This window comes from Hyperolius riggenbachi, chromosome 9 (genome assembly GCF_040937935.1).
Source record: "Hyperolius riggenbachi isolate aHypRig1 chromosome 9, aHypRig1.pri, whole genome shotgun sequence".
Taxonomy (NCBI): domain Eukaryota; kingdom Metazoa; phylum Chordata; class Amphibia; order Anura; family Hyperoliidae; genus Hyperolius; species Hyperolius riggenbachi.
The window spans coordinates 261,175,778-261,203,249 of NC_090654.1; the positions used below are offsets into that span (position 1 = coordinate 261,175,778).

The 27,472-nt window shown below is 42.2% G+C and overlaps 1 protein-coding gene and 1 long non-coding RNA gene across 3 annotated transcripts in view; one reads left to right on the forward strand and one right to left on the reverse strand.

Moving 5' to 3' along the window:
* The window catches only part of SIX4 (SIX homeobox 4), a 64,121-nt gene extending 51,231 nt beyond the window's left edge, over positions 1-12,890 (forward strand). The window contains exon 3 of the mRNA XM_068254425.1: positions 4,332-12,890. Within this exon, the coding sequence (XP_068110526.1) occupies positions 4,332-5,137 (806 nt within the window). The 3' untranslated portion in view covers positions 5,138-12,890. The remainder of the gene's footprint in view (positions 1-4,331) is intronic.
* On the reverse strand, positions 1-26,502 carry LOC137533187 (uncharacterized). Of its 2 annotated transcripts, XR_011024150.1 has the most exons (4): positions 26,094-26,502; positions 6,126-6,362; positions 4,290-4,514; positions 1-218 (listed from the first exon to the last, which is right to left on the reverse strand). It is a non-coding gene; the product is annotated as an uncharacterized lncRNA (long non-coding RNA). The 2 variants fall into 2 exon arrangements; XR_011024149.1 differs by lacking the exon at positions 1-218 and having other exon boundaries at positions 4,266-4,514.
* Positions 26,503-27,472: the final 970 nt, after the last annotated feature.

Genomic DNA, 27,472 nt, shown 5'->3' on the forward strand with positions numbered 1-27,472 from the left:
AGTGACTTGTACTTGTTATGAATGCGGCCGCATCGTGCAGTCCGCCGTTCCGCTTGTGTGCACAGTATGCAAATGAGTCGGCTGTTCAGTTGTTTGGTGTGCAGAAAATACGATCGGGTAATCGCTTGGCCGTGCGGTCAGTTATGTCGTCTGGTTGGTTGTGCGCTTTTCTTGGACGTGTGTATGACCCTTAAAGAACAAGCGACACCCATGCTAACCTAGAAATAAAAAACACATATATAAGTAGATAAATACTACTTCTACTTACATAACAGATGTATTGTGCTATCCACGTAATGATTCCTGTGAATTCTATAAAGAAAAAGCAGAAAATCCTATTCTAGGCAGTGGCCATCTTGCCAAGCTAATGCTGACATCCTATCCTCCCTGACTCTTGTTTTTCCCCCTCCCTTCTCTTGCTCATTGTGTATAACATTAGCTGCCCTCCTCCCAGAGGCTTCAGACACTCCCACTGAGTGTATACTAGCTACATTTTTTTTTTTTATTTACACATCCAGTCACTGAGTCACCTCAGCCTTGCTTGTAAACACAAGTAATCAGTGGGTGTTTCCGATAAGCAGCTAGAGGGGGAAATGCATGGAAGAGGAGGAATATATTATAGAAAAAAGAACTCCCAGCATTCAACTCTTTGGCACTGTATGGATCTAAGGCCAGTGCTCCTAAAGTATGTGATAACTACAAACTATAACAGCAGAAAAAGTTTAGCAAGTTTTCAATGCAGGATTAGCATCTTTATCACTTAAAGCCAATGGGTACCGTTCAAAAAAAGGAAAAGTCAGATACTCGCCTAAAGAGAGGGAAGGCTCGGTCCTAATGAGCCTTCCCTCTCCTCTCCCGGTGCCCTCGGTGCTGCGCTGGCTCCCCCGTTCGCGCCCGCCGCCGCAGGGACTTCGGAGGTCTTAGGGAGCACTCGGGCTTTCGAAGACGGGCCGCTCCATACTAAGTACGCGCGAGCGCGTCATAGAGGGCGCTCGCGCATGCGTAGTATGGAGCGGCCGCGTCATCGGGAGCACTCTGGCTCCCTTCGGCATGCGGAAGTGGCAGTATTTGACCGAACTGGTCGAATACTGCCACGGGGGATCCTGCACGGGATCGGGCACCGGGAGAGGAGAGGGAAGGCTCATTAGGACCGAGCCTTCCCTCTCCTTAGGTCAGTATCTGACTTTTCCTTTTTTTGACCGGTAAACATTCACTTTAATACACTCAGACCAGTTGCCATTGAAATTAGATTTTTATGGTGATGATACCGCTTTAACATTGGTGATTTGCCTATGGCCACTTACATTTCTTGCTGGGCTTAGATTTGCATGTTTGGTGAATTTTCTGCTCTACTCTTGCAACATTCACAATTCTAATCACATTATTATTATTTAGTAGTTATATAGCGCCGACATCTTCTGCAGCACTGTACATATAGTCTTGTCACTAAGTGTCCCTCGGAGGAGCTCACAATCTAGTCCCTACCACAGTCATGTCTATCGTTTTATTTTTGTTGTTTGTTCTTTTTTAAGTGTATGCATTGTAGTCTAGGTCCAATTTAGGTGGAAGCCAATTAACTGATCTGTATGTTTTGGGGATGTGGGAGGAAACCAGAGTGCCCGGAGGAAACCCACACAAACACGGGAAGGCCATACAAACTCCTTGCAGATGTTGACCTGGCTGGGATTCAAACCGGATACCCGGCGCTGCAAGGCGAGAGCGCTAACCACTACGCCACCGTGCTGCGCCTTTCTCTTCCTCCTTTATTCCTCAGTAAGGTCAATGACTTGCAAATCGTTCCTGGTTTATGCCAATGTATGCAGCTTGAAGACTGACCAAACAAATGTCGCCTTGCTAGGATTTGATTGGTCCGTTTTTCAAGCTTCATAAATCTGCATACACAATTGGTGTAATCCTGAATGAACTTGAACACGATTTGCATCTCATTGGCCATCCCTATTTCTCAGCTCAAGGTGCATTGCATTCTGGGAAGAGGTGTGGCTAAGCTGCCACGAGAGCTGCTCGTAGTCACAGCTTGAGTAAAAATAGTAGCTGAGCTTCAGCTCTCCAAATACATTCATTTGTAATATATATATATATTTTTTTTGTTTTTTTGTTAAGCAAATCTTTAGTGACCTGTAACAAAAAGTCCTATACTCGCCTATGGAGAGGGAAGGGTCTGGATCTCATAGGGCCTTCCTGGTCCTTTCTGTCCCCCGCTCAAGTGTGCCGCCTACGGGATCCCTCAAGAGGCACAAGTATTTCCTCAGAGGGTCCCTGAAGGCGTACAGGGGTGACGGTGCTGGAAGGATGACACCAAGAGGACTGGGAAGGCTCGATGAGATCAAGAGCCTTCCCTGTGAGTATCACTTTTCTTTATCACTTCAGTATTACTTTAGGCCAGTTTTACACCTTAGATCAGTCTTTCTCAACCTTTTTAATCTGGAGAAACCCTGCAAATATTTTTTGGATGTTAAAGTGGATCCGAGATGAACTTTTACTCATTGCATAATTGTGTTCCTTTCCTATTGTTTATAGAGCAGTCCTCAAGCCAAATACTTTTTGTGTTTTGTTTTAATACTCTTAAATCCCTATAAACTAAACAAGCCACGCCCACAGGTTTTCAGAGAGCCTTGGCAGTAGCAAGGGCTCATGGGAGCTCAGTCTGGGCAGGAGGAGGGGGAGGTATTACTAGCCAGAGATTTCGGAGGAGGAGGAGGGGGGGATTCGTTTTTTTGCTCAAGATGCAGATAAGCCTGCCTCTGTGTAATGTTTACAAACATGGTTGCTGTCATTGTATCACAGCAATAATCGATCATATTCTATAAAGGATGTTTGCAGCTAGATTTGCTGTGTAAACTATCTAACCTTTAGGTAACATATATAGACAAGTTACTTGTTATAGTTAGTTTTTTATCTCGGATCCGCTTTAAGGAACCCCTGCATTTATTTTGCAGGTGGCATGGGTTTTAAAAGTCAGTGTTGCTGTTTATTTCACTACCATTTTATTACAGTGTCCCTTATTATACTGTCTCCTTATTCTGGAGCTTTTTATTGAGGATTTTTCTTATTTTGACCCCCAGTTTAGTACTTCTTTTTACAGTATCCCCTATTTTAATGTGCTCTATCATACTTTTCCCATGATGGGGGGAAAATGCCAAGCGACCCCTGCAGAGTACCCAAAGGAACCCTGGTTGAGAAAGGCTGCCTTAGATTAAGCTGTGGAAGCACTGCATCGCACAAATCTGCCTTCATATGACCCTGTGCCAGGGCGCAACGACAGGGTCATGTGCATAGCGCCGCCCTCCGGCTAGTGACAGGAAGTACGTCACTCTGATACCCGTCGCTCTGCTCTTGCGCACCTTGTCGCACTGCACTTCCTTTGTGCACACTTACTGTGTTGCCCATTGACTTCCATTACTGCATAAACCATGCGGTAGGCACAAATCATGCGGCAACACGCTGCAGACTTTGCATCGGATTGCAGCGATTTTGATATGTCCAGCACCTCGCACCGTACGAACGCCATAGACTTGCATGGCCTTTGCGGCAGGGAAGCGCACTGTTTTGAGCAATAACATGCAAGGGGACTAAAGCATTAAAGAGACGCTTTTTTCTTTATATTAAACGGGCCTGTTTGCCCCTGCTAAAACGCCGCTATCCCGTGGATTTTGCTGCTCATGGAGGCAGAGCTTTCAGCTGTAGCTCTGCCTCCATGCGCGTCTATCAGCTGGCGGATCTCCGCCTCTCCCCGCCCCTCTCAGTGAAGGCAGATTGAGAGGGGCGGGGAGAGCCGGCGATCAGCGCTGATAGACGCGCTTAGAGGCAGAGCTATAGCCATTAGCTCTGCCTCAACAGGAAGCGCTCCCCGGGCACCACGGAGGGGATTTGGGGGGTAAAGACCCCTCGTTCTGGAAAAAAGAGATTTTTAATCACACTTCAGAGTCTCTTTAACCCCAATGTAAAAAATAAAAATAACGTATCTTGTCTTTAATGCTAATTGATGGGCTATGCAATGCTAATAATTTCAAGTTGTGCATTTTGATTTTTTATATGCAAATCTATGCAGCTTCGGTCCAAACCAATCAGTCATCAGCTACTGCATTTGATTGGTCCAATTGCGAGCTGCATAAATTTGCATCAGCTGAAAATTATTTGCATCTCGATGATCATCTCCATTTACTACATTTTTCAACGTATTCACTAAGATGAGGTTGTGTTTATTTCTATTGTAGACAGGATAAAAACAGAAAACTCCTGTGTTTTTTTTTTTACGATTATTTACTTACGACATGCATGTTTTTATATGGTTCTGCTCTTTGTGTTTGCAGGAAATCTGGCAGTCACTCCCGGTACGTCAGATGGCGGGACGTTTACAAGCGACACCGCCTCCAGTAGCGATCAGGGAAAAGTCTTCCTCAGCTCTTTGCCGCCCAGCACAGTCGTCTACACGGTTCCGCATTCTATAAAACAAGATGGTCTGGAACGCAGTCTCGTCTTCTCTCCGATAATGCCTGTCAATCAGAGCACAACACAAGTCAACATTAGCATGCCTTCCGAGGATGCCCTGCAGTCCGTTGCCGCCTCCTTAGTAAACGGAACTCACGCACAGAATTTCGCTCTTGCCCAACCGACCTTAATAACAGCTTCTGGACAACTCGCCTCTATTGCAGGAGGTCAGCCGACAGTGGTCAGCCAGCCTATCTCCACCCCCTCTATTGCCACCACCACGGTCGCAAGTGTCACGCACACTAGTAACGCAAACTTTTCACCTCTCCCGAACTGTAATTACATCACTACGCAAGACCTGTTGAACTTGTCTACATCACATCCAAACCTGGGGCAACTCATCACTACAAACAGCAATAACGCCACCAGCCATCCGGCTTCGCAACCGCATCAGGATTTTAACTGCCACCACAACCTGGTGCTTCACCCGGTACCCGACGCCAAGGAGAACTACCTCTCTATTTCCCAGAACTCTACTATTAGCGGCAGCGTCATGCTGCTGGATGCAAAATCCAAATACGTCATTAGCGGTATGCTCAACCCGGGCTGCGAGGAGCTCGAGGTGGGCAAAAAAGATCTAGTCAAACTTCAGAACGTTCAAATGGATGAAGATATGCAAGAGATATAGGCGATCCAAAAAGTGGTGTTTAAAGGCCTTTTTATGGATTCATCGGTTTGGATGTTCAAACTCTCCCTTTTCAGAAAACGCACTGTTTTTTCGTTTTTTGTTTTTGTCCCTGCCCCACAAAATACTGTAGTTAAAACCCTTCTTGAAATGTGGGTCATTAAGGGAAACATCACAATGGAGTGTGAAATGCAAAAGGATACATTTTTCGGTACTTTATATATAATTTTTTTTTAATGGGAAGGTGGGCAATGCTGGAAATCTGTATATAACTCACCATTTAAACATTTCAATCCCCCCCCCCCTCCCCCCCAAAAGCCACAACCTCACCTACTTGACACTTTCTGCTGACAAAATGGGAATGTTACATTAGAGCAATGACTTTGTAGTGAGCTTTTGCTAATTCAAAAAGGGCATCTTTACCAGTGGGGTGTCATGTAACCTTTTCAATATTGCATACAGGTATCCTCCTTTTTAGGAGCACGTACCATGTGTGTACAAGGCTCGAATTATACTATATGTATTTTTTGAAATCGGAAAATATGCAAGACTTTTAATTTTTTCTTCAGACAACACTAATCCTGAATGTTGGAACATCCCATTGTGTAGAAAAATCATACACCTCGTCCCTTTTATCTTTTGGCCTTGCTCTATACTGCTGCAATGACTTTATTTTTTCTCTTACCTTAATGTAGTTATTTAAAACAAATTGCCCATGTGCCTTCTGGCCATTGAGCCATTCAAGCGGCAAAGCACATATCTAGGGAGACTAGCGCTGTCATATATGTACATATTTGTTTGTTTTGTCTGGTTTTATGTCAAGTGCAGTTTTTTTGTTTTGTTCGCAGTACTTTAGGTTCACCGTAAAGCCAGCTGCTGATGGTATGACTTTAATAGTCTGTTTGACCCCCATTCTGTGTGCCTATTGATAGAACTGATGACTGTTGTTAAGACAATGCCTACTGGTCATGTAGGCGGAGGAGTTCATTACCAGTGTTGGTTTTTCCTGGACCTGGCCAATCATTGTTGTCCATGTAGTAACTTGGAGCTTTAGGCATCTCCCTCCAACCTAACCCGTCAGGAGAAAAGGCTTTCTAAGGAATGCTCCATAAGGTCTTTCCTGCTCCACTTCTTTCTTCTCTGGTCACCTGGTGCCGTTGTCACAGCAAGAACTGTCCAGGGGTTGTAGAGAAACCATAGTCTGCACAATGAAGCGAGGATCTCCAGGCTGGTAATAGATAAAATCTAAGGTTATTGATCTGCACACCTACTTAGAGACACTGAAGTCTCGTTTTTTTACCTTTATTTTTTTTATTCAGCCTTAAATTCTAATCTGAATTGCCGCATCCCCATGGCAGAACGAGTTATTTATAGCCCTGAAATTGCCCGGCAAAGTCTTTTTTACCGGTCGCATCATTCTGCTTCCTGGTAGAGGCAGAGCTTTGCGCAGTATCTCTGCCTCATAGATTTTGCTGCCTGGTAGAGGCAGAGCTTTGTGCAGTAGCCCTACCTTTACTCCAGTCAATCTCCGCCTCTCCCCGCTTCTCTCCGTCTTCTTTCACTGAGAGGGGCAGAGATTGACTGGAGTAGAGGTAGACCTACTGCACAAAGCTCTGCCTCTACCAGGCAGTAAAATCTATGACCTGCAAAGTCATGTAACTTTGCAGGGCAATTTTAGTGCTGTAAATAACTTTCTGCGGTGGGGATGCGGCGATTCAGCTTAGAATTTAATGTTGGAGAAGGCTGAATAAGAAAATACGGTAAAAAATGAGACTTCAGTGTCTCTTTAAAACACTACATTTATTGAAGACACTTTAAAATCACATGAATGCTGTCTTGCAGCTGCAGGCCGCTGTTTCGGGCAAACCAGCCCTTTTACAAGCTGCCCAGCAGGTACATGTATTTATTTTGCCCCCAGATAATTTATTTTATTTTATTTTACCCAATGAAAGATTGAATGAAAAGGCTGGTTATAAAAAGCACACATTCTACCTGCTTCTCCTAGTGTCCCCAGCCCATGCTGGATAGGGAAGAAGGGGCGGAGCATGGGCCGATTTCCTGCACCCACCCAAATTCACTCAGATACCAGAAACCTACCAATCTCAGCAGCCCAGCATGCTTTTATACCGTCCCACAACCCTCTCCAGATTTCTGCACTGTGGATGTATTGGATTGAATGAAGCCATCTACAGGAAATCCTCCTGTAGGGGATACATGGAGCAGCATGAGCGCAAACACTGAGCTGTCTGCTGCTGCCGCCATGGTTACGGTTGGGTTGGAGCAGATTTGGGAGACCTAGAGGGTGTAGCAAAGATTCAATATAGGTGTAATATCTGCAAGTACGTTTATGCTTTGAAACCCCAGTTCAGAATCTAAGTGTTTATCTGCGTTTCGTATTATTAATGCATTGTGAATTAATGTATTGACATGTAATGTCAATATAATGCATTAATGTATTAACGATGCAAAAAAAGTTTATGAAACTGTTAACGGTCACAAATCGTCAACGACCCACATCTGCCTGTGTATACCCAGTCAGTCAGCCTGAAGCAATCATCCCATGGGCAGGTCTCTTTGCTGATTGAATATTATGGCTGTCAGTCTGTAGTGGAGAGGTGTGGCCTCTGGTGGTTGGAGAGGGAGGGGGAGGTACTGAGCAGGCAGTAGGAGATGGCATTGGATCTATGAATTGGTTCAGCACTGTATTATATATGTACCAGGCATTACACTAATTTGAATTTGTCTGGAAGGTGCATGAACCAGATTTTACACCACACTAATAGAGCTGCTATGTCACAATTCATCCCCTGACAGCTCATAGCAGCTATTGTCTCTCTGTTGACTCTGTAACTGATGAAAATGGATTGGTAATGTGGAGGTACCTCACTTAAAGGACAAGTGAAGTGAGAGTGATATGGAGGCTGCCATATTTATTTCCTTTTAAACAATACCAGTTGCGGGGCAGCCCTGCTGATCTGTTTGGCTGCAGTAATGTTTGATTCACACCAGGAACAAGCATGCAGCTAATCTTGTCAGATCTGACAATGTCAGACACCTGATCTGCTGCATGCTTGTTCAGGGGCTATGGGTAAAAGTATTAGGCATAGAATCAGCAGAACAGCCCGGCAACTGGTATTGCTTAAAAAGAAATAGATATGGCAGCCTCCATATCCCTTCAGTTGTCCTTTAAGTCAGTTTTCTTGACATCTCAAAGCCACCATATTAAAGCAGGGCTGTGGAGTCGGCACAAAAATCTTCCGATTCCTCAGTTTATGAAACTCCGACTCCGGATACCCAAAATGGCTCTGACTCAGACTCCTCGACTCCGACTCCTAAGTCTAATACTTAACAGGGCTGTGGATTTTGTACAAAAATACTCCAACTCCCGAATCCTCAGTTTATGAAATCAAAGACTCCGACTCCGGGTGCCCAAAATTGCTCCGACTCCTCGACTCCGACTCCACGGCCCTGTATTAAAACATAGCTCTATTTTGAGTATGTGGTGGAGCATTTATTAGTTCATTTTTTGAAATTCTGCACACAAAGTTTTAATCAAAATAATATTTTAGTTCTTGCAAAATAAAAGTAATACATCCTTCTCAGTAACTTATAGCTGGCTGCTCTTTCCTAGTCAGTCTTAAACACTCCCTCTGTAGTCACATGGTTATGCAGGATAGAAAGTGATTGCCTTGTCAGCTAAAGCCACACCTCCCTCTCGACAGCCTGTCATTGTTGTTTGTCTCCAGCAGGTAGGCGTAGCTTTAGACTAAGGTAACTAAGGGTTTCTGAAGGGATTTAAGATCCATAAATTGGTGTGGGGGAACTTCTCGTTTTACATATATTTCAAAATAATGTTCTTGAACTTGGGCTTTAAATTGACTGCAGAACGTCCTCCATAACTGAGCCTGGTGAAACATTAACTGCCAGGCCAGAAACATGACGTATAAGTGCATACAGTGTAATCGTGCTCCACAATCCAGCCACGATGAATGGGGATTCCTGGCTGTCATCAGAGCTTCCATTCCAAGGCTCAATCACCATGTGGTCTACCAATAAGGCCTCTATTTCCAGGAGCAGCTGAAGGCGGTGCGCCAGCCGGGCCCTTGCTACTGCTCAGCACATGCCATGGACATGCGCAACCCCCCCCAGCTGGGCCCTTGTTACCGCTGGGCACATGCCATGGACATGCGCAACCCCCCTCCAATGGAGTTGCATCTGATTAAGGCAGTTGCTCTCTTCGGATGCAACAAGTCTTTTCTTGCCCCCAGGCAATGTGATGTGCGGTGCTACAACACGCTACCATTCATACGGACCTAAACTCAGAACTTCCTCTCTGCTCTAAAATAAGATAAGCAACAGCATAATAACCTATAAAGAAAATACTTTCCTTGATACAGCTTATGGAACTCCTACTGAGATTCTGCAGTAGGAAGTAGTTACTTCCTGGGAGCAAAGAAAGGATTAACCTCCTGTGTTTACACATGAGCTCCGAATTCGGCATAGTTGTCAGACTGCTGACAGCTCAAATTACACTAGCTCATTACTTGCTAAGAAGGGAGAATTACACAGGCCGTTCTCTATAAACACACACAGGGTGAATTTATCTGTGTTCTCCTTTACGGCTGCATGTAATTACAACCGTCCATGGAAAAGAGTACTTAGAAAACTACTATGTTCGTTCGGCTTCTTCTCTGTATTAAACTGGACCTGTCAGTATAGGTCACTCTTGATGAAAGTAAGCCAGCACACTATGGCCACCTCTCAGGCTATTCTGTCTGACAAGTGCCTGTGGAAGAGGATTTGGTCCCAGAAGACCTGACTAGCAGGGTTTCCAACCTCCTCAATCCTCCAGTTCACTCCCCATAGCCATTGCTCAGTTTGGCGGTATTATCATTGTTTCCGTTGGTTTTAAATAAAGCAGAACCCATCTAGGACGCATAAATGGTTAAAACTAGGGATGGGGACTGAGATGTGGGGGATCTGGGCATGTGAAGGGAATTATCTCTTAAAATTGCCTTTAAAGCACAAAGGACAAATCCATAAAGAATTTAGGAGCCGGTCTGTCCAATTCCGAGCCAATTGGGTACTTTTAGGAGCCAATTCAATCTACAAAAGACAGATTTAAAATGTAGGTGCTAGCTTCAGTTTTAAAGCACATTGGCTGCCTGACTTATGGGATTTGTGCAGCACTACTTTAAAGAGACCCTGTCAGGATAGATGTATGACAGCTTGCACATGCAGGCGTAGTTTTAATGGTGCAAGCTTTGGGGCTGCCTTTTTTCATCCTTTTACTGCTTAGCAAGTCGTTAACTTGGAGCGAACTTGCAGCCCGTAATGGGTGGGGTAACTTGTGTTTACTTCATGTTTAGATTAGACTTGTGAAGCAAGGTTAGAGCAAACCTGTAACAAAAAAAAAATCCCTCTGGGGGGGATACTTACTTCGGAAGACGCAAGCCTCTGCATCCTAACAACGCTCCCCCCCCCCCCCCCCCAATCCGCCTCCATCCTGGCAATCCAGTGCTGCGACCCGCTACCCCCCCTTCCCCCGAACAGCGACGAGGTAAATATTTACCTACCACAATCCAATGCAGGCGCCGTAGCGGCTCTCCGTTCGGGCTCAGATGGCAATAGCCGAGCCAGATTAGATCGGCTCTACTGCACAGGTGCAACGGAGAGACGCTACTGCACTGGATTGCGGAAAGGCCAGCGCAGTACTTGTCAGCCTTTGTCGGGGGAAGTTTTGGGGGAGCCGGCGCTGGATCCCTCAGGCTACGGAGGATGGGGAAGCCTCATTGGGACCCTGAGGCTTCCCCCTCCTGAGGGAAGTATCTCCCAGAGGGGGATTTCTTTTGTTACAGATGCTCTTTAAGGATGTCAGCCCTAAAGTTTACCTGGTTGAAAAGTAGTGTCAACTTCCTTTAATCTGTCTAGCTAGCTTTAGTTTTAAGGATAACTGTAACTATACTGTTAATCATTTCTCAATGGAAATTTTGAAAAGCAGGTCATGTATTAGTTTTTGAGTTTCTCTTGTTGATACATGAAGATTCTAGTGCATAGCCTTATTGTTCAAATACAGCTGCTCTAACGGTCCCTACCTAAAATTGGTAATTCCTGTCAAGCTGTGGAGTTAGTGCACATTGGGGGGCATAATCAAAACACTAATTCTCCAAATTATTTAAAAGAATAGGTATATTCTTCAAACACACCTATCCCCTCCGCCCTTGACATCTGCATGCAGCCACTGGGGTCCTAGTAACCAAACAGGCAGCCATTTTTTTTCTCCAGCTGTTTGTCAGCACTGCTCAATAAAATGTAGATGGTTGCTTGCTTGAATGTAGTTGTCTTTAGTGATGGGTGGTTCCACCTTGAGGAAGCAGTGGTAGGTAATCAAATTAGGTGCCAGCTCTTTCACTTTGTGGTGATAGTGCTGCTACTACTATTGGTGATGACAGACTGCAGGTAGTGGGTGTGTCTGTATTTTATAAACCTAGCTTCAAAATCCAAAAATAGGGCCGTCAGATGACTTTCATCTTCAGGCCAATGAATGTACATTGAATAAAAGCGGTTGTTGAAATGGCTGTGTATTATTATTATTATTATTATCATTATTGATTTATGAAGCGTCAACATGTGGCGCTGTAGTGAAAGGAATATGTCACTGCTTTGAAAGGGTTCATTTTACGTTTAAAGCAACTGTAAACTAGTGCAGATGGACTATCGGCACTGTCTGTGGAGGGGGCTATCCCAAGGAAAATGAGACTATTTCAACTTTTTACCTTGTTAGTGCTGTAGAAGGGGGCTCGTCCGGGATGTATTTTCTAATTAATTGGGGATACCTGTACTTTTTGTGCAGACATACTTTGAATAGATATCCTTTAAGAAAGCGTAATAAATAGTGGAACATTGTTCCTTAACTTTATGTAACTCAAGCACATAGTAAAGTTATTTTACTTCCAAAGAGAAGACAATCAATACTTTATTCAGTATTCATCCTAATTCTATAATGTAGATTTCCTTCCTGAAATGTAAAAAATCTCTTTAATTTGAAACCTTTTTTGCACTATTTTAACTCCAAACTTAGATTTTTATTTTCACTATTGCATGGAACCTACATTAACAAATCTATAACTAGAGGGAAAAGTGCTCTTCTTTATATGCAACATATTTGCTTCTAACTAGTGAGTTCTCAAGTTTTCTATGTTTGTGTCATTGGAAAAATCCTCCTGACTTCTTGTAAGTCTTTGTTTACTTCTGTTTTGCATGTCTGCTTTTTTTTTCTTACTTTCCGTTCTTTTTGGGCGTTTTTTTATAACTTCAGCTGAAGCAGATAAGGAAGGCATGAGTTTAAATGCATTCTCTTGTGTGGAAACTGGGAATTGGTGAACTTTTGTTGTATTTTTATGTATTATTTAACTGTAATATGCATGTCTAATACCCAGACCTTTTTCTCTTGTTCATACTGCTTCCTTATGCATGTTTTTTTTCTTATTTTATTTTTATTTATATTTGGTTCTTTTTGTGCCTTATTCTTTATACAAAAAAAAATACAGCCATGTTTATGTAGTAATTTTTTAAATGATGCATTTCTTGCTAATGGTACAAACCTCACGTCAAAAATCATTTCTGTGCAGTTACCCAACCAAAGAGGTATCGTTATATATATATTTTTATTTTAATTGTACTGTAATAGGGATTTAGCCTGGACAAGTTTTATTGCATTCTGAAATGATGTGAACTTATTTTTCTAAACACTATACTGAATAAACTTTTATATTTATAGATTTTGTGTGTTTTCCTCAAAATCAGTCATTTGTGCTTTTACTGTTTCTTGTATTTCTATTTCAGTTCCAGCTGGTTTCTTTCAATTTTATTCAAAACAGAAGTTTGCCTTCTTAAAGTGAAGCAAGCACCATTTTTAGCACCCAGGGCAACCTAAAAAGCAGGTCTGCCTGACCACAAAAGTTGCAGTCAGAGAACAACTAATTTCACACATTGACAAGGAGTAAACAAAAGCTTGGTGGGGAAGAGGGGGGGGGGGGGGTTGGGGTGGATTGAACACTGTGCTTCAAAGAGATTACAGAAGTCACAGATGCTATCTTAACATCTTCCCCTGGATAAATAATGGGCAGCTAGAAGCAGAGGGGGGACATGGCAGTTCCTATACCGAATAGTAACCAGGAAACAAGTGGTGCTTGGTTCCTTTTTAAAACAGAAGTGAGCTCTAATGTGTCCCACAATGCAACACTGCTGAATATTCAAATCATCTTTGTTGCACCTGATAGCTAAACATACCTCCAGAACTGCTGAAATGCAATGTGTCAGATTATTTTTACAGAGCCAAACTAATCCAACTTGCATACAGACTTATGGAGGGGGGGGGGGGGGGGGTTTGCGCATCCCTAAAAAACATGCTGCAATTGACTGGTTACTCGCTCAGGCATGCACCACCTCTATTAGGCTGAAAATGCATGCCCTGCGTCCAAACCAAATGCTACATTTATTATACTATGGAGGAACTTTGGCTTCCACTATAGTTTGCATGCAAAGTATAATATACTGGACACTTGCGCCACGGTGAGGCAGAGCTCATTAAAAGCAACATATGTATAACGTTGGGAGCAGCTAAGCAAAAATGTGTAACTTACATTTTAATGGACAGCGGGGAGAGGGCCAGCGCATACCACAAAGGCTGCATCTTAAATGACCAACAGCTCACATGTGCAGCACCTCTAATAAGCTATCTGCACACCGCATTCAATTCGGATGCAAATCATATGCATAACTACTATTACCATACAGACTGTTTTGGTGTGGTTGATCCTCATCAGTGCATGGCATTTATTAAAATGCTTTTATGGGGTAGGATTTCAAACCCCTGAAGTTACAGATTGCTCAGTAAGCTTTTGGTGAATCGAACCTCCTAGGAGTGTGTAAGGTGCTGAAAGGGATCAAAAAGTCTCCTTACTAAAATGCTGTGCAAAAATTTGCCTTAAAGAGTCTGAAGCGAGAATAAATCTCGCTTCAGACCTCATAGATAGCAGGGGCATGTGTGCCCCTGCTAAAACGCCGCTATCCCGCAGCTTAACGGGGGTCCCTTCACCCCCAAATCCCCTCCGTGCAGCCGGGGAGCGCTTCCGCATTGGGGCAGGACTAACCGCCGCAGCCCTGCCTCATGCGCGTCTATCACTCGTACCTCCGCCTCTCCCCCGCCCCTCTGTCTTCCTTCACTGAGAGGGGCAGGGGGAGGCGGCGATGCGCGTCTGATAGACGCGACTAGAGGCAGGGCTGCAGCCGTTAGCCCTGCCTCTAGGAAGAAAAAATTTCACGGCCAAGTTTACGACCAAGTTTTGCAGGGGTGGGTTTGGGGGTGAAGGGACCCCTGTTTAGCCGCGGGATATCGGCGTTTTAGCAGGGGCACACATGCCCCTGCTAACTATGAGCTCTGAAGCGAGATTTATTCTGGCTTCAGAGTCTCTTTAAAGGCCAACTGAAGCAAGAGGAGTATGGAGGCTGCCATATTTATTTCATTTTAAGCAATACCAGTTGCTTGGCTTTCCTGCTAATCCTTTACCTCTAATACTTTTAGCCATAAACCCTGAACAAGCATGCAAAAGATCAAGTGTTTCTGACATTATTGTCAGATCTGAAAGATTAGCTTCATGCTTGTTTCTGGCATTATTCAGACACTACTGCGTCTTAATAGACCAGCAGGATTACCAGGCAACTGTTATTGTATAAAAGGAAATAAATATGGCAGCCCCCATATATTTCTCACTTCAGTTGTCCTTTAAAACAGAAGGTATTTGCGATTCAGATTGGCGTGAACTTTGGTATCCCACAATGCATCATTGCTGAATATGCAAATCATCTTTGTTGACCCAAATGGCTAAACACACCCCCAGAACCACTGGAATGCAATGTTGTGTTAGCTTGTTAATATTACAGAGCCAAACTAATCCAACATACATACAGACTTGCGGATTGGTTGATCCTCATAGGTGCATGGCATGGATTATTGTGGCTCTATGGGGTAGGACTTGAAACACCCAGAGTTACAGATTGCCCAGCAAGCTCATGGGGAGCCAGAACTCCTAGGATTGTGTAAGGGCCTGAAAGATCAAAAATCCTCAATAATAATATGCAAAACAGAAGTTTGCCGCCTTAAACCGGTTTTAAACGGACAAAATATTCAATAAAAATGTTTCATATTTGCTTTTGTGCACAAGTATAATTATTCATTTAGAAATTATAAGTTCCCAAAGTTCAGTTTATTTACTTTGAAAGCTGCTGGTGCATTTTATTCATAACTGTTGTATTTCTACTGTAAATGAAGCCAGTAATGATTTCTGAGCAGTGTTTCAGTTCAGGACTCATTAGAAGTTTCTGCTCAGTCAGAGAATGTTTACTTCATTGTATCAAGTGAAGAATGTAAACACAAGATAAGGTTATCACCAGTTCGCATGTTGCTGCCCCTGCAGGAGAAAGTCAGTCCTGTGATTTAACCCTTTGAATTCTGTTTTACTTAAACAGTAGTTTTAGCAGTTAATATATTATAATATATTATATGCTGTAAATAATCTTTTAGAGGAAAGAGGAAATGCCGGGTTTCATTCCACTTTAAAACAGAAGTGATTTTCAATTATCCAAGTTAGAGTGAGCTTTGAGGTGTCCCACAATGCATCACTGCTGAGATAAGCTGGGGCTTGTGTCACTCAATGTGCCGGTACTGTCTGCTGTAGACTTGTAGATCACAAGAAGCGGAATTTCAAGACCCCGTTTTCAACACAAGAAGCCAGCAAACCGCAGGGCAACAAACCAGCCTCTGTAGGATTAGATGTGAAGCCTCGGGCAATTACACTTATAAAACAGATTTTTAATTTTGAAAACTCAGTTCTAATTGTAATACTTATAACTTTCACTAAATGACAAACGTGTTTTCGGAGTTAACGACTTCAATTTCGAGTTTATTTTGGCTCTAAGTTATGTAATGGCAGCTGTTCACACTAATGTAGTGCAGAATGGGGTGGAGAGCGAAAGCCTTTCCTTCTGAGTGACACCGCTCTCAACCCCACTCATGTCACGCCACATTGTGACACCAACACATTCATTATAAAGCAGGAATGAGTCCAAAGTGCCCCTAATTCACCCTTACATATTTTTTTTAATGCCATTTACCATGTTTTTAAAAATATGCAGTTCAAATTTGGTACAAAAACGTTTGGCGGTACCCAAACCCCTAGGAGGTACTTTCCTAGTGGTTTGGGTCACCCTGAGCTGCTTGGTTACTCTGTGGTACTGGTCCAAGCCCTATCCCATACAGCCATATCAATCCTTGCCATGTACTGATGAGGACCAAAAGTCCAAAACAGGCTGTCTACATGTTCGGTTGATGTGGCTGTGTAAAATTTAAAGCTATAGGCTTATTATTATCGAAGTATTCATATAGCGCCAACATATTACACAGCACTGTACAGAGTATATAAAAAAAATAAAAAATATATATATAATAATGAAACCGGAGTGCCCAGAGGAAACCCACGCAGACATGGGGAGAACCTACAAACTCCTTGCAGGTGTTGACCTAGCTGGGATTTGAATCGGGGACCCAGCGCTGCAAGGCAAGAGCACTAACCACTATGCCACCGTGCTTGCTATACACCAGCAATTCTGGATGCTAGCCTGGCTGCAGGGGCATAAAGAGATAATTTGCATATTCAGTAGTGGTGCATTGTGGGTAATTACAGATGTTCACTTAAAGCTGAATTATTGAAAGTTTCCTTCTTCGGTTTTTAAGAAGGCAAATTTCACCAAGCATTTCTTATTAGTAGGAGAGCTTTTCAGTCTCTAGCCCCCTATACTTTCCCAGTGGTTTGGGTCTCCCAGAGCTGCTTAGTTACTCCAGTATTCTCCCCATAATGTTTCTCCAGCCGGGTAGCATGAAAAAGTAGCCTGGTTGGGTGCAAAGGGGGGAGGGTATTGCATGGCCGCTGCAAATCTGCTTACTGCATAGTAGGAGAACAGCTGGGTGCTCACCAAAATTAGCCAGATAGAGCTCCCAGCCAAAGGAGCCTAGGGAGAACACTGCCTAGTTGAGAGTTCCGATTGCCTGAGTTCCAGATGGCGGGGACTTTGCTGTACAAGTATTTAGCCTTACAGAGTTAAGACCGCTTGTGCCTTAAGCCTGGTACACACACACATCCAATTTTGATTTGACCAATGACTGTTCAATTTGCCACCTCCAAATGTATGAAGTCCAACAGATTTGAATACTATGAACAGATCGGTAGGTAAAATCTCATACTACATGGAGATGGTAGAATTGGCCAATCACAATTGGATGTGTGTACCAAGCTTTAGGGTGTGTACACATATCCAACTATGGCCAATTTTACCACTGCAGTGTAGTTTGAGAGATTACCTACACAATCTGTTCATAGTATTTAACCACTTCAGCCTTTAGTGTTTTTCACCTTATGCATCTGAGCAATTTTCACCTCCCATTCATTCACCAATAAGTTTATCATTAATTATCACAATGAAATAATCTATATCTTGTTTTTTCTGCCACCAATCAGGCTTTCTTTGGGTGGTACATTTTGCTAAGAAATATTTTACTTTAAATGCATTTTAACTGGAATATTAAGAGAAAAATGGAAAAAAAATCATTATTTGTCAGTTTTCGGCCATTATAGCTTTAAAATAATACATACTACCATAATTAAAACACATGTATTTTATTTGCCCATTTGTCCCCATTTTGCTGCGATCGCGTTTAGCGCTTCTAAAGCACTGAAATGCGATCGCCGGGAAATCGCCTGAAAATGGTGCAGGCGACGCGTTTGCGTCTCGCGGTTTTGGACAATTTGTGGCGATTAGCGCAAATCGCCCAAGTAAGAATGACCCATAGGGTTTCATTACATTAGCGCTTTTAAAAAGCGCTAGCGTTTGAGCATTTTGCTGAAATCGCGGCAAAAGGCTCTCGTGTGAATGGGGCCTAAATGTATAAAGTGTGGTATTTCAGCGGTAAGCATGCAGTAAATAAATAATAGTAATCTTTAATTGTCTTCCATTAGAACAGGGGTCTCAAACTTGCGGCCCGCGGGCCATTTGCGGCCCTCGGTACAATATTTTGTGGCCCGTGCCGGCAAAAGCGACACGGAAGCGAACTATTTTACCTTATAGTTCGCTTCAGTGCTCCCAAGTAATCCGCCGCATCCCCGCTGCTAAACGAGGGCTGCAGAGCCCCCAAATCCCCCAGGCAAACATCCACGACTGCGCTGTGGGGCAGCGCTTCCAGCTGTAGCTCTGCCCCTCCTGACGTCACTCGCCGCACGGACCGCCGCCTCTCCCCGCCCCTCTCTGTGAAGGTAGAGTGAGAGGATCGGGCAGAGGTGGCGATCCACCACGATTGACGTCAGGAGGGGCAGAGCTGAAGCTGAAAGCTCTGCCCCTTCCAGGAAATGCCGGCGGATTGCCCCCCGGGCGATTTGGGGGCTCTGCAGACCTCGTTTTGCGGCGGGGACACGGCGGATTACTTGTAATGGGAGCACTGAAGCGAACTATAAGGTAGGACACTTAATGTTCAGAAGAAATAATTAAAACTGTTAATAATGACATTTGAGGACTTTTTTTTTGTGAAATCCCTTATGCGGCCCAGCCTCATCCTGACTTTGCCTCCTGCGGCCCCCAGGTAAATTGAGTTTGAGACCCCTGCATTAGAATATTCTTTGGAAGATTTTTTTTCCTTTCTTGAGGGGGGCAGGTGTATTTGATTATGTAGCAAGCTATGAAAAGTATATTTATAGGCATCCCCTATAAAAAAAAAATCCAGTAAATATTTGGAGTTTTATTTCTACTATTCTTTTCTATTACACAGCCAAAATAGGAACTCCACTAAAATATCAATAGGAACTCCACTACAAACTGTAAAATTCATACAAATTGACTACCTCGGGGTACAGGCAGGTCTTAAACTGATCAGTAAATTATGTGCTAACATGCCCCCTAATTTCCGTGAGAAATGCTAAGTACTTTTCCGTTAGCCAGGCGCATCCACTAGGTGGCAATAAAACTCCACCAGAATTACATCTTTCCCTACTATCCATGGCGGCCTGGAGGGGGAGTAGTAATCAACGCCACCTAGTGGATGCGCCCGGCTAACGGAAAAGTACCAATTGCTATTTTTGGTAAAAGGAATGCAAATTACCTCATAATTTACCGCATGAGGTAAAACATGACTAAAACCTACCAGAATTGCTAAATGTCATTACCTCTTTAGGTAAATTACTGTACATGGAGGTAACTTGTTTCAAAACCTTGCCAGAATTGAGGCCAATATGTATTTAAAAAAAAACAAACAAAAAAACGACCCTGAACATATGCCTTAAAGTCGGCCCGTCTTTGTTCTTGAAGGCTGAAAACCACGGTTGTGAAAACAGCCATTCACTAGCCATAACCATAAACTCAGATTAGGTCAGTAAGTGCCAAAGTAAACTTTTATTAGTCGCTCCTCTTTCACCTCACAGCACCCCTGGTTAATAGAAGCAGAAAATGATAAAAATGACATAATCAGAGGGTTACCTACAATGAAATCTACATGTTCACACTTGCTGTACTTCCAGAGATCTGAGCTGAACTAATAAAGCAAAGTGGTGTGCTGAGCACTTGAACAACCCTACTGGTGAACAGAGATTGCCCAAAAAAATATGTGCCTCGCGTGCAAAATTTGAATTTGTCGGTATCAAGAAATGCACAGAAACTAATCAGATTTAAGAAACGCTGATTAGTGGTTGAAGAGACACTGAAGCGAAAAAAAAAATTAAGATATAATGAATTGGTTGTGTAGTACGGATAATTACTAGAACAGGAGCAAAGAAAATATTCTCGTATTTTTATTTTCAGATATATATATATATATATATATATATATATATATATATATATATAAAAAACAATGCATCATTCTCTAATATTTTCAGTTTACACACTACTCAGCATTCTAAATGATTTTACAGAGCAGGCAAGTGAACTTTTGAACCCTTCTCTGCAGAGAAAAAGAACATACGTTTAGAAGACAGAGCTCTCTGCAACTTTGAAAGTCGTGGAGCTCAATGGCTCTTTTTCATAGATCGCAACTGGAGTTTCTTAACTCTTCCTGTACTGGAAACAATATTAGACTTATGTCTTTGCTCCTAATGTTTTATTTCTTAGCTGTACTACACATACAAATCATTATATTGTCTTTTTTTTCCCGCTTCAGTGGCTCTGCCTCTGACACAGGAGACCAGGGTTTGCATCTCGGCTCTTCCTGTTCTGTAAGCCAGCACCTATTCAGTAAGGTGACCATTGGTAAGGCTCCCTAACGCTGCTACTGCCTACTGAGCGCACCCTAGTGGCTGCAGCTCAAGCGATTTGAGTCCAGAAGGAGAAAAGCGCAATATAAATGTTCTGTGTCTTGATCATAGAAAGTGATAGTCCAATTGACTCGCTACTACACAAGTAATTTTATGGTTCTAAAAATGTTCATCCCATTTCAGATTCCATTCTGCTATAAATGGCTACTTCACTACTCATTCGTTCCTGTATGAATATTTAGCAGCAAAGTGCAAGAAGTATTCCAACTCGAAGTGTAAGCAGCAAACTGACGAGTCTTGCCGACTGAATGTCGTGCAAAGCACTTCAGCACTATTACTTGTGGAGAGAGTCCTGCTTTACACGTCGCGCCTCGTGAGTCAGATGCTTCCTCCTTCCAAGCTGGAATCGTGTGATTCGAAAAGTAATGGTACTGAAGTTCTTAGGACGCCATTATCCGGGTTTAAGATAACCTGGATTCAAACAGCAATACTAAATCTGACACACCCAAAGGCGTACATGAAAAAAAGGGTACAGGGGATTGCTGCTAGTAGAATATCGCTACAATTAGTGATAGTCTATTACTGGATTCCTATAGTAAAATATCGGGCATTGGTTAGCCCTATACTACAGTTGTGATATTCGCCTATAACAATGATGGCTAACCTTGGCACTCCAGCTGTGACAAAACTACAAATCCCATCATGCCTCTGCCTCCCCAAGTTATGTGAAGAGCTGTCATAGTATTGCAATGCCTCATGGGACTTGTAGTTCCACTACAGCTGGAGTGCCAACGGTATCCATCACTGGCCTATAACTATGGCAGCTCCCGGAGGGTCTTCTAGTGTATCTGCTCCTCACCTCTGCTGCTCAAGCCTTTTTGTCTTATGGAGAAAACAAACTACAATTACGTTTTTGTGGGTAATCTTGACCTTGTGGAATTTTTTGCAAGTTTTATTTTTTTTTTTTTTAAATGCCTAACTTGTGAAAGTATGTGGTCGGTGGGCCACTTATCGCTTTTTTACACAGATGAAAATAATTGTTAAAAAGATATGGGCATGGAAAACATTTTTGCCAAATGCATTGAAGGCTACAGGAATGGGAAAATATATTTTTGCACATAAGAGTAAATTGAAAATTTATGGGCATACATGTGAAAACACATTTTCACCAAATGCATTGAGGCTAGATTCACAGTGGGACGTTGCGTTTTGATGCCACATTAAAGTCGCACCGCAAGCTTACAACGCAACACGCCCGAAAAGTGGCAACGCAGCGTTACCGTCGCATACAGCAGATACAGTAAAAAATACAGGCAATGAAAAGTATGCTTCCAAGTCATTACTGAGCATGTGCAAACAGTCCAACGCAGCTAATAACGTGTATAACGCACTGCATGCAGTACTTTTACTTAACGTGCAGCGTTAGACACCAACGTTGCACTGTGTGCACTGTGAACAGGGCATTGATTTTTCATTGTAGTGAGTTATTCTGCGTTAAATGCTGTTTTAACGCGCGACTTTAACGTCCCACTGTGAACTTAGCCTCAAGTCATCACATTTTCAGAAAGTTTTTATTTTCACAAAAAGGTGCCTCTCGTAAAAGTGCATTACTTTTTTATTTTTGAAAAATTATTACGTAATAATGCATTGTGATTAATTACAATTAAGTGCACAATGAATTTCACAATAGTTTGACTTTTTACATCGTAGTTGTGAATTTGCACAAAGTTTTCATTTTCGCAAAAAGGTGCATCTTGTGAAAGTACATTATAGTATTGGGTTGTTGTTGTTTTTTGCAAAATCATTGCAAAATAATGTATTGTAATTAATTACAATTAAGTGCAGAATTAATTTCACAATAGTTTTTTTTTCATTGTAGTTGTGAATATCATTGCTGAATTACTGTGAAATTCTTGCTCATCACTATTGGTTTTTTTTCAGAACTGGCGATAAAGCTATAGCAGTCCAAAATTGGTCGGTGCCATAAGGTGTTAACCTCTAGATCTAAAGTGCTTACATTGTTCTTAAAACGAAAATACTAATTCTACTTACAAGTATATTTTTATGTTCTGTTACCAACGCCCCAAAATATGTGAGAAGTGAGAAATGGAATTACACTTAAAGACTCACTAGAAAGAATTATATCTGAATAATACAACTTTTCCTGCTTTATCTCAGATTATCCAGATAATCTCCTTTATTAGCCTTATAATATTTAGCATCAAACTTAATTCCACAAGATTAAGAGCGAGCTTTCTGCGCCTTTCACTCCTTGAGAAGACTAACAAGGAACGGATGTGTGCAGTTGGGCTTACATACGTCTTATGAGACTGGAGATCCAGGCTACTACAAATGCCCATGCGTGACAATCTCACTAAAACAAGGGTTTGTATATATTTTTTTTTTTTAAATGTTTTCCATATATATATATATATATTTAATTTTGCAAATTAAGTGTTTTCAATTTTTAATATGTTTTCAATTTTTTTTAGCTATACAATGGGATGTGAAAGTTTGGGCAACCTTGTTCATTGTCATGATTTTCCTGTATAAATCGTTAGTTACTATAAAAAAATGCCAGTTACATATATCATATAGGAGACACACACAGTGGTATTTGAGAAGTGAAATGAAGTTTATTGGATTTACAGAAAGTGCACAATAATTATTTAAATAAAATTAGGCTGGTGCATAAATTTGGGCACTATTGTCATTTTATTGATTTCAAAACCTTTCGAACTTTATTGGAACGCAAATTGGCTTGGTAAGCTCAATGACCCCTGACCTACATACACAGGTGAATCCAATTATGAGAAAGAGTATTTAAGGGGGTCAATTGTAAGTTTCTCTCCTCTTTTAATTTTCTCTGATGAGTAGAAACATTGGGGTCTCAAAGCAACTCGCAAATGACCTGAAGACAAAGATTGTTCACCAACATGGTTTAGGGGAAGGATACAGAAAGCTGTCTCAGAGATTTCAGCTGTCTGTTTCCACAGTTAGGAACATATTGAGGAAATGGAAGACCACAGGCTCAGTTCTTGTTAAGGCTGGATGTGGCAGACCAACCAAAATCTTGGATAAACAGAAGCGACGAATGGTGAGAACAGTCAGTCAACCCACAGAGCAGCACCTAAGACCTACAACATCATCTTGCTGCAAATGGAGTCACTGTGCATCGTTTAACCATTTGGCGCACTTTACACAAGAAGATGCTGTATGCGAGAGTGATGCAGAGAAAGCCTTTTCTCCGCCCATAGCAGAAACAGTGCGCTTGAGGTATGCTAAAGCACCTTTGGCCAAGCCAGCTTCATTTTGGAATAAGGTGCTTTACTTTAAATTGATTTTTGAAAGTGCGAGTGGAAGATGGGATTCAAAATATTCCTTAACCTCTTGAGGACCCTGGGCTTAAAGCCCCCTAGTGACCAGGCCATTTTTTACAAAAAAAGGCCACTGCAGCTTTAAGAGCTCACTGCAAGGCCGCACAACTCAGCACACAAGAAGTGACCACCCCCCCTTTCTCCTCGCCAATAGAGCTCTCTGTTGGTGGGGTCTGACCGCTCCCCCAATGTTTATTTTTTTATTATAATATTTATTTTATAAATAAATGTTGCAATTTTTTTTACTATTTATTCCCCAGCCTTCCCTCCCCTTGCCAGCCAATCACTGTGATCAGCTGTCATAGGCTTCAGCCTGTGACAGCCAATCACTGCGGTGCCTCCAGGGGGACAGCTGTGTCACACGGCTGTCTCCAGTACAGCGCTGCCTTAGATTGCAGCACTGTACTAAGTAAATAGATGGTGGTTTCGCCGTCTAACAGTCTGCTAGCGGCGATGGCCGCTGGGAGGCTGATGGCGGGGCGGAGCGGAGCTCCTTCATTCAGGCAGAGATGCGCGCGATCTCCTACAAATCCCTACCCCAGGACTAGACGCCAATTGGCGTGACGCGGTCGTAAGGGGGTTAAAGTGACACTGAAGTGAAAAAAAACTTGTGATATAATGAATTGTATGTGTGGTACGGATAATTAATAGAACATTCATAGCAAAGAAAGGAGTGTCAATTGTATTTTCTGTTAATGCTTTTTTTTGTATAACATTGCATCACTCTGTGTTTACAAACCAAACTCTATGTTAAGCTATAAATCAAAGCCTAGCTATTGATCCTTTGAACTTTCCTGCAGTAAAACCGTATCTAAAACTGTCACTGTTTCTTTGATGAATAAGTGCTTCAGAAAACACTGTCTTAAACCCAAGATGGGTCAGAGAACTCAGAGAAGCTCAACTGAAGTTTCTTAAAGGGCCGCTATGGTGAAAAATTGTAAAATTTTACAATATGTGCAAACATAGACAAATAAGAAGTACATTTTTTCCAGAGTAAAATGAGCCATAAATTACTTTTCTCCTATGTTGCTGTCACTTACAGTAGGTAGTAGAAATCTGACAGAAGCAACAGGTTTTGGACTAGTCCATCTCTTCATAGGGGATTCTCAGCAAGGCTTTTATTCTTTATAAAGATATTGCCTTAAAGGATTTAAACAATGATGCTGGCAAGCTTCCCTGCTTGCTACACAGTTTTTTGGCAGTTGGGCAGAGCAAAGTGCGTTTGAAAACAAATAAATCCCTGAGAATCCCTCCATGAAGAGATGGACTAGTCCAAAACCTGTCGCTTCTGTCAGATTTCTACTACCTACTGTAAGTGACAGCAACATAGGCAAAAAGTAATTTATGGCTCATTTTACTCTGGAAAAACGTACTTCTTATTTGTATATGTTTGCACAGATTTTAAATTTTACAATTTTTCCACCATAGTGCGCCTTTAACTCGTTCTGTACAGGAAACAATATTTGACTCATATCTGTGCTACTAATGTTAAATTTCTAAGCTGTGCTACGCATACAATTCATTATCTCATAATTTTATTTTGCTTCAGTGTCACTTTAAAGTCAGCCATGTAGACATAAAACACGTCTTCCAAAATCCAGGAGTAATGTCAGATATTATGTATTTATATAGCAAGGATATTTTCTACTGAGTCTAACAAAATATTGGTAGTCACATCATTAATGCCTCGTACACTTGCCAGAGGGTTCTTGACCTGCTTCGTCATGCAGCGTGCCTTTGTCCCCTCTCCATAGCGCAAGCGCAGTCTCTTTAGCCAACTCTGTCCCTGTTGGTTAGCTGAGATCACACTTGATATTATGGGAATGAAAATTGCTGCACCGGACTTATGCCGCCTCAACTACCAGGCAATCATGACTCGTCTGTACAACATGAAGCCCCAAACTGTCACCTAAGGGATTGAGTCTCAATCCTTGCAGTTGAAAGATTTCATGCGCATTTACTCACTTTGACTATTCCTCAAAGAAGCTCACAATCTAATCCCTACAATGATCATTGTCTTATGTACCTATCATGGACTGAGGCCAATTTTGAGGGATATGAAACCCATGCAAGCTCCATGTAGATTAAAGGGTTTTTTTTTTTTGGGGGGGGGGGGTGATTCTTGTAAGGGCCAAGAATACCTAGGTGAGAAGTAGGGATATGCCGGGAGCCCAATGGTGCAGTATCGTCAGGTATAGGGAGGATAAACTTATATGAATATATACTCACAAAGGTGGGGTGCAGTTCCTGCAACCACCGTATAGGCCTGAAGGGAATTAACCGTCCCTGCTCGGTACTTCTGGTCCTGCTGGATACTGGATGGTCGCTCTCCTGTAGTCCTGTCGGTACTTCTGGTCCTGCTGGATACTGGATGGTCGCTCTCCTGTAGTCATGCTCGGTGCTCCAGGTCCTGCTGGATAGTGGATGGTTGCTCTCCTGTAGTACGATAGACTTTCCAGAAAAAACTGCAAAGCTATTACCTCCAAAGGAGGTCTGACTGGTAGTGGGTAGGATGGAGGCACCCAATTTGCGTTCTATTTTAGTATTTTTAAATACAAATAAAAAAATCCTATATAATAAAACCCCCGTGTCTCTGCATCCTGTCTCTGTGTCCCTGCTTCCAGACCTGACAGTTTGCTGTCTGTGAACCTCATTGCATTGTGGGAAATAACAGCTTTTTTCAACTGCCAAGCAAGCAGTATCTCCCTCTGTGCATATACTTCAGACAGCGGTGGGGGATGAGCAAGTGGACACATGCGACCGTAGCCTAGCGCCCGTTTTTTAATGGACGGGCCTTTTTACTAGTATATAAAAAAGAGAGGTAATTGCTTACCTCTCCAGAAGATATAGACACCAGTTCAAAGTTTTTATTCAAAAAGCAATCTGACAACACGTTTCAGGAGTCATGGCTGCTTCCTCAGGTCAATACAAAACCTGTGAAACGCGTTGTCACATTGCTTTTTGAAAAGTTATTTTTTCCAGTTGAACTGGTGTCTCTATTTTTTATTATATATTTTTTTATTTGTATTTAAAATTAATAAAGTAGAACACACATTTGGGTGCCTCCATCCTTCCCATTACCATGTAGATTATGACTAGGTCTAGATGGGAACCGGGTACCCTAGCTCTGCAGGATAAGAGTGCTACCCATCCAAATAAGCAATGAGTACCCCACAATAGAAAGAACAATATGAAACAATAATTGCTGGGCAGCTACATTTTCTATGAAATGGTCACAAACCATCATCTCTAGCAATGAAAATCTGTAGGCAGGTGCCGAAAGAACTGCCCAAGGATATTATTTCTCCTTTTACACAGTCACATAGTGCCAACTATTTTTCTGTGGTTTTTTTATGGAGACCTGTGAACTAACTGCATTGCTCCAAAGCTTAAATGGGTGGACTAATTCAAGTTTACTGGTACTGTGGATGACGGGTTACTGCTGCTCTTTGTGTTTTTATGAAATGGAATGTATGGGACATTTAATAAAAGGTGTTATTTTTACTACCAAAAAATAAAGAAAAAAAATTGTTGAATTTTTCAGCGGTTTGTAATTGTTCTCTTCTTAATTGACTGGATAATATTGCAAGCAGAAAAGCATATTACTT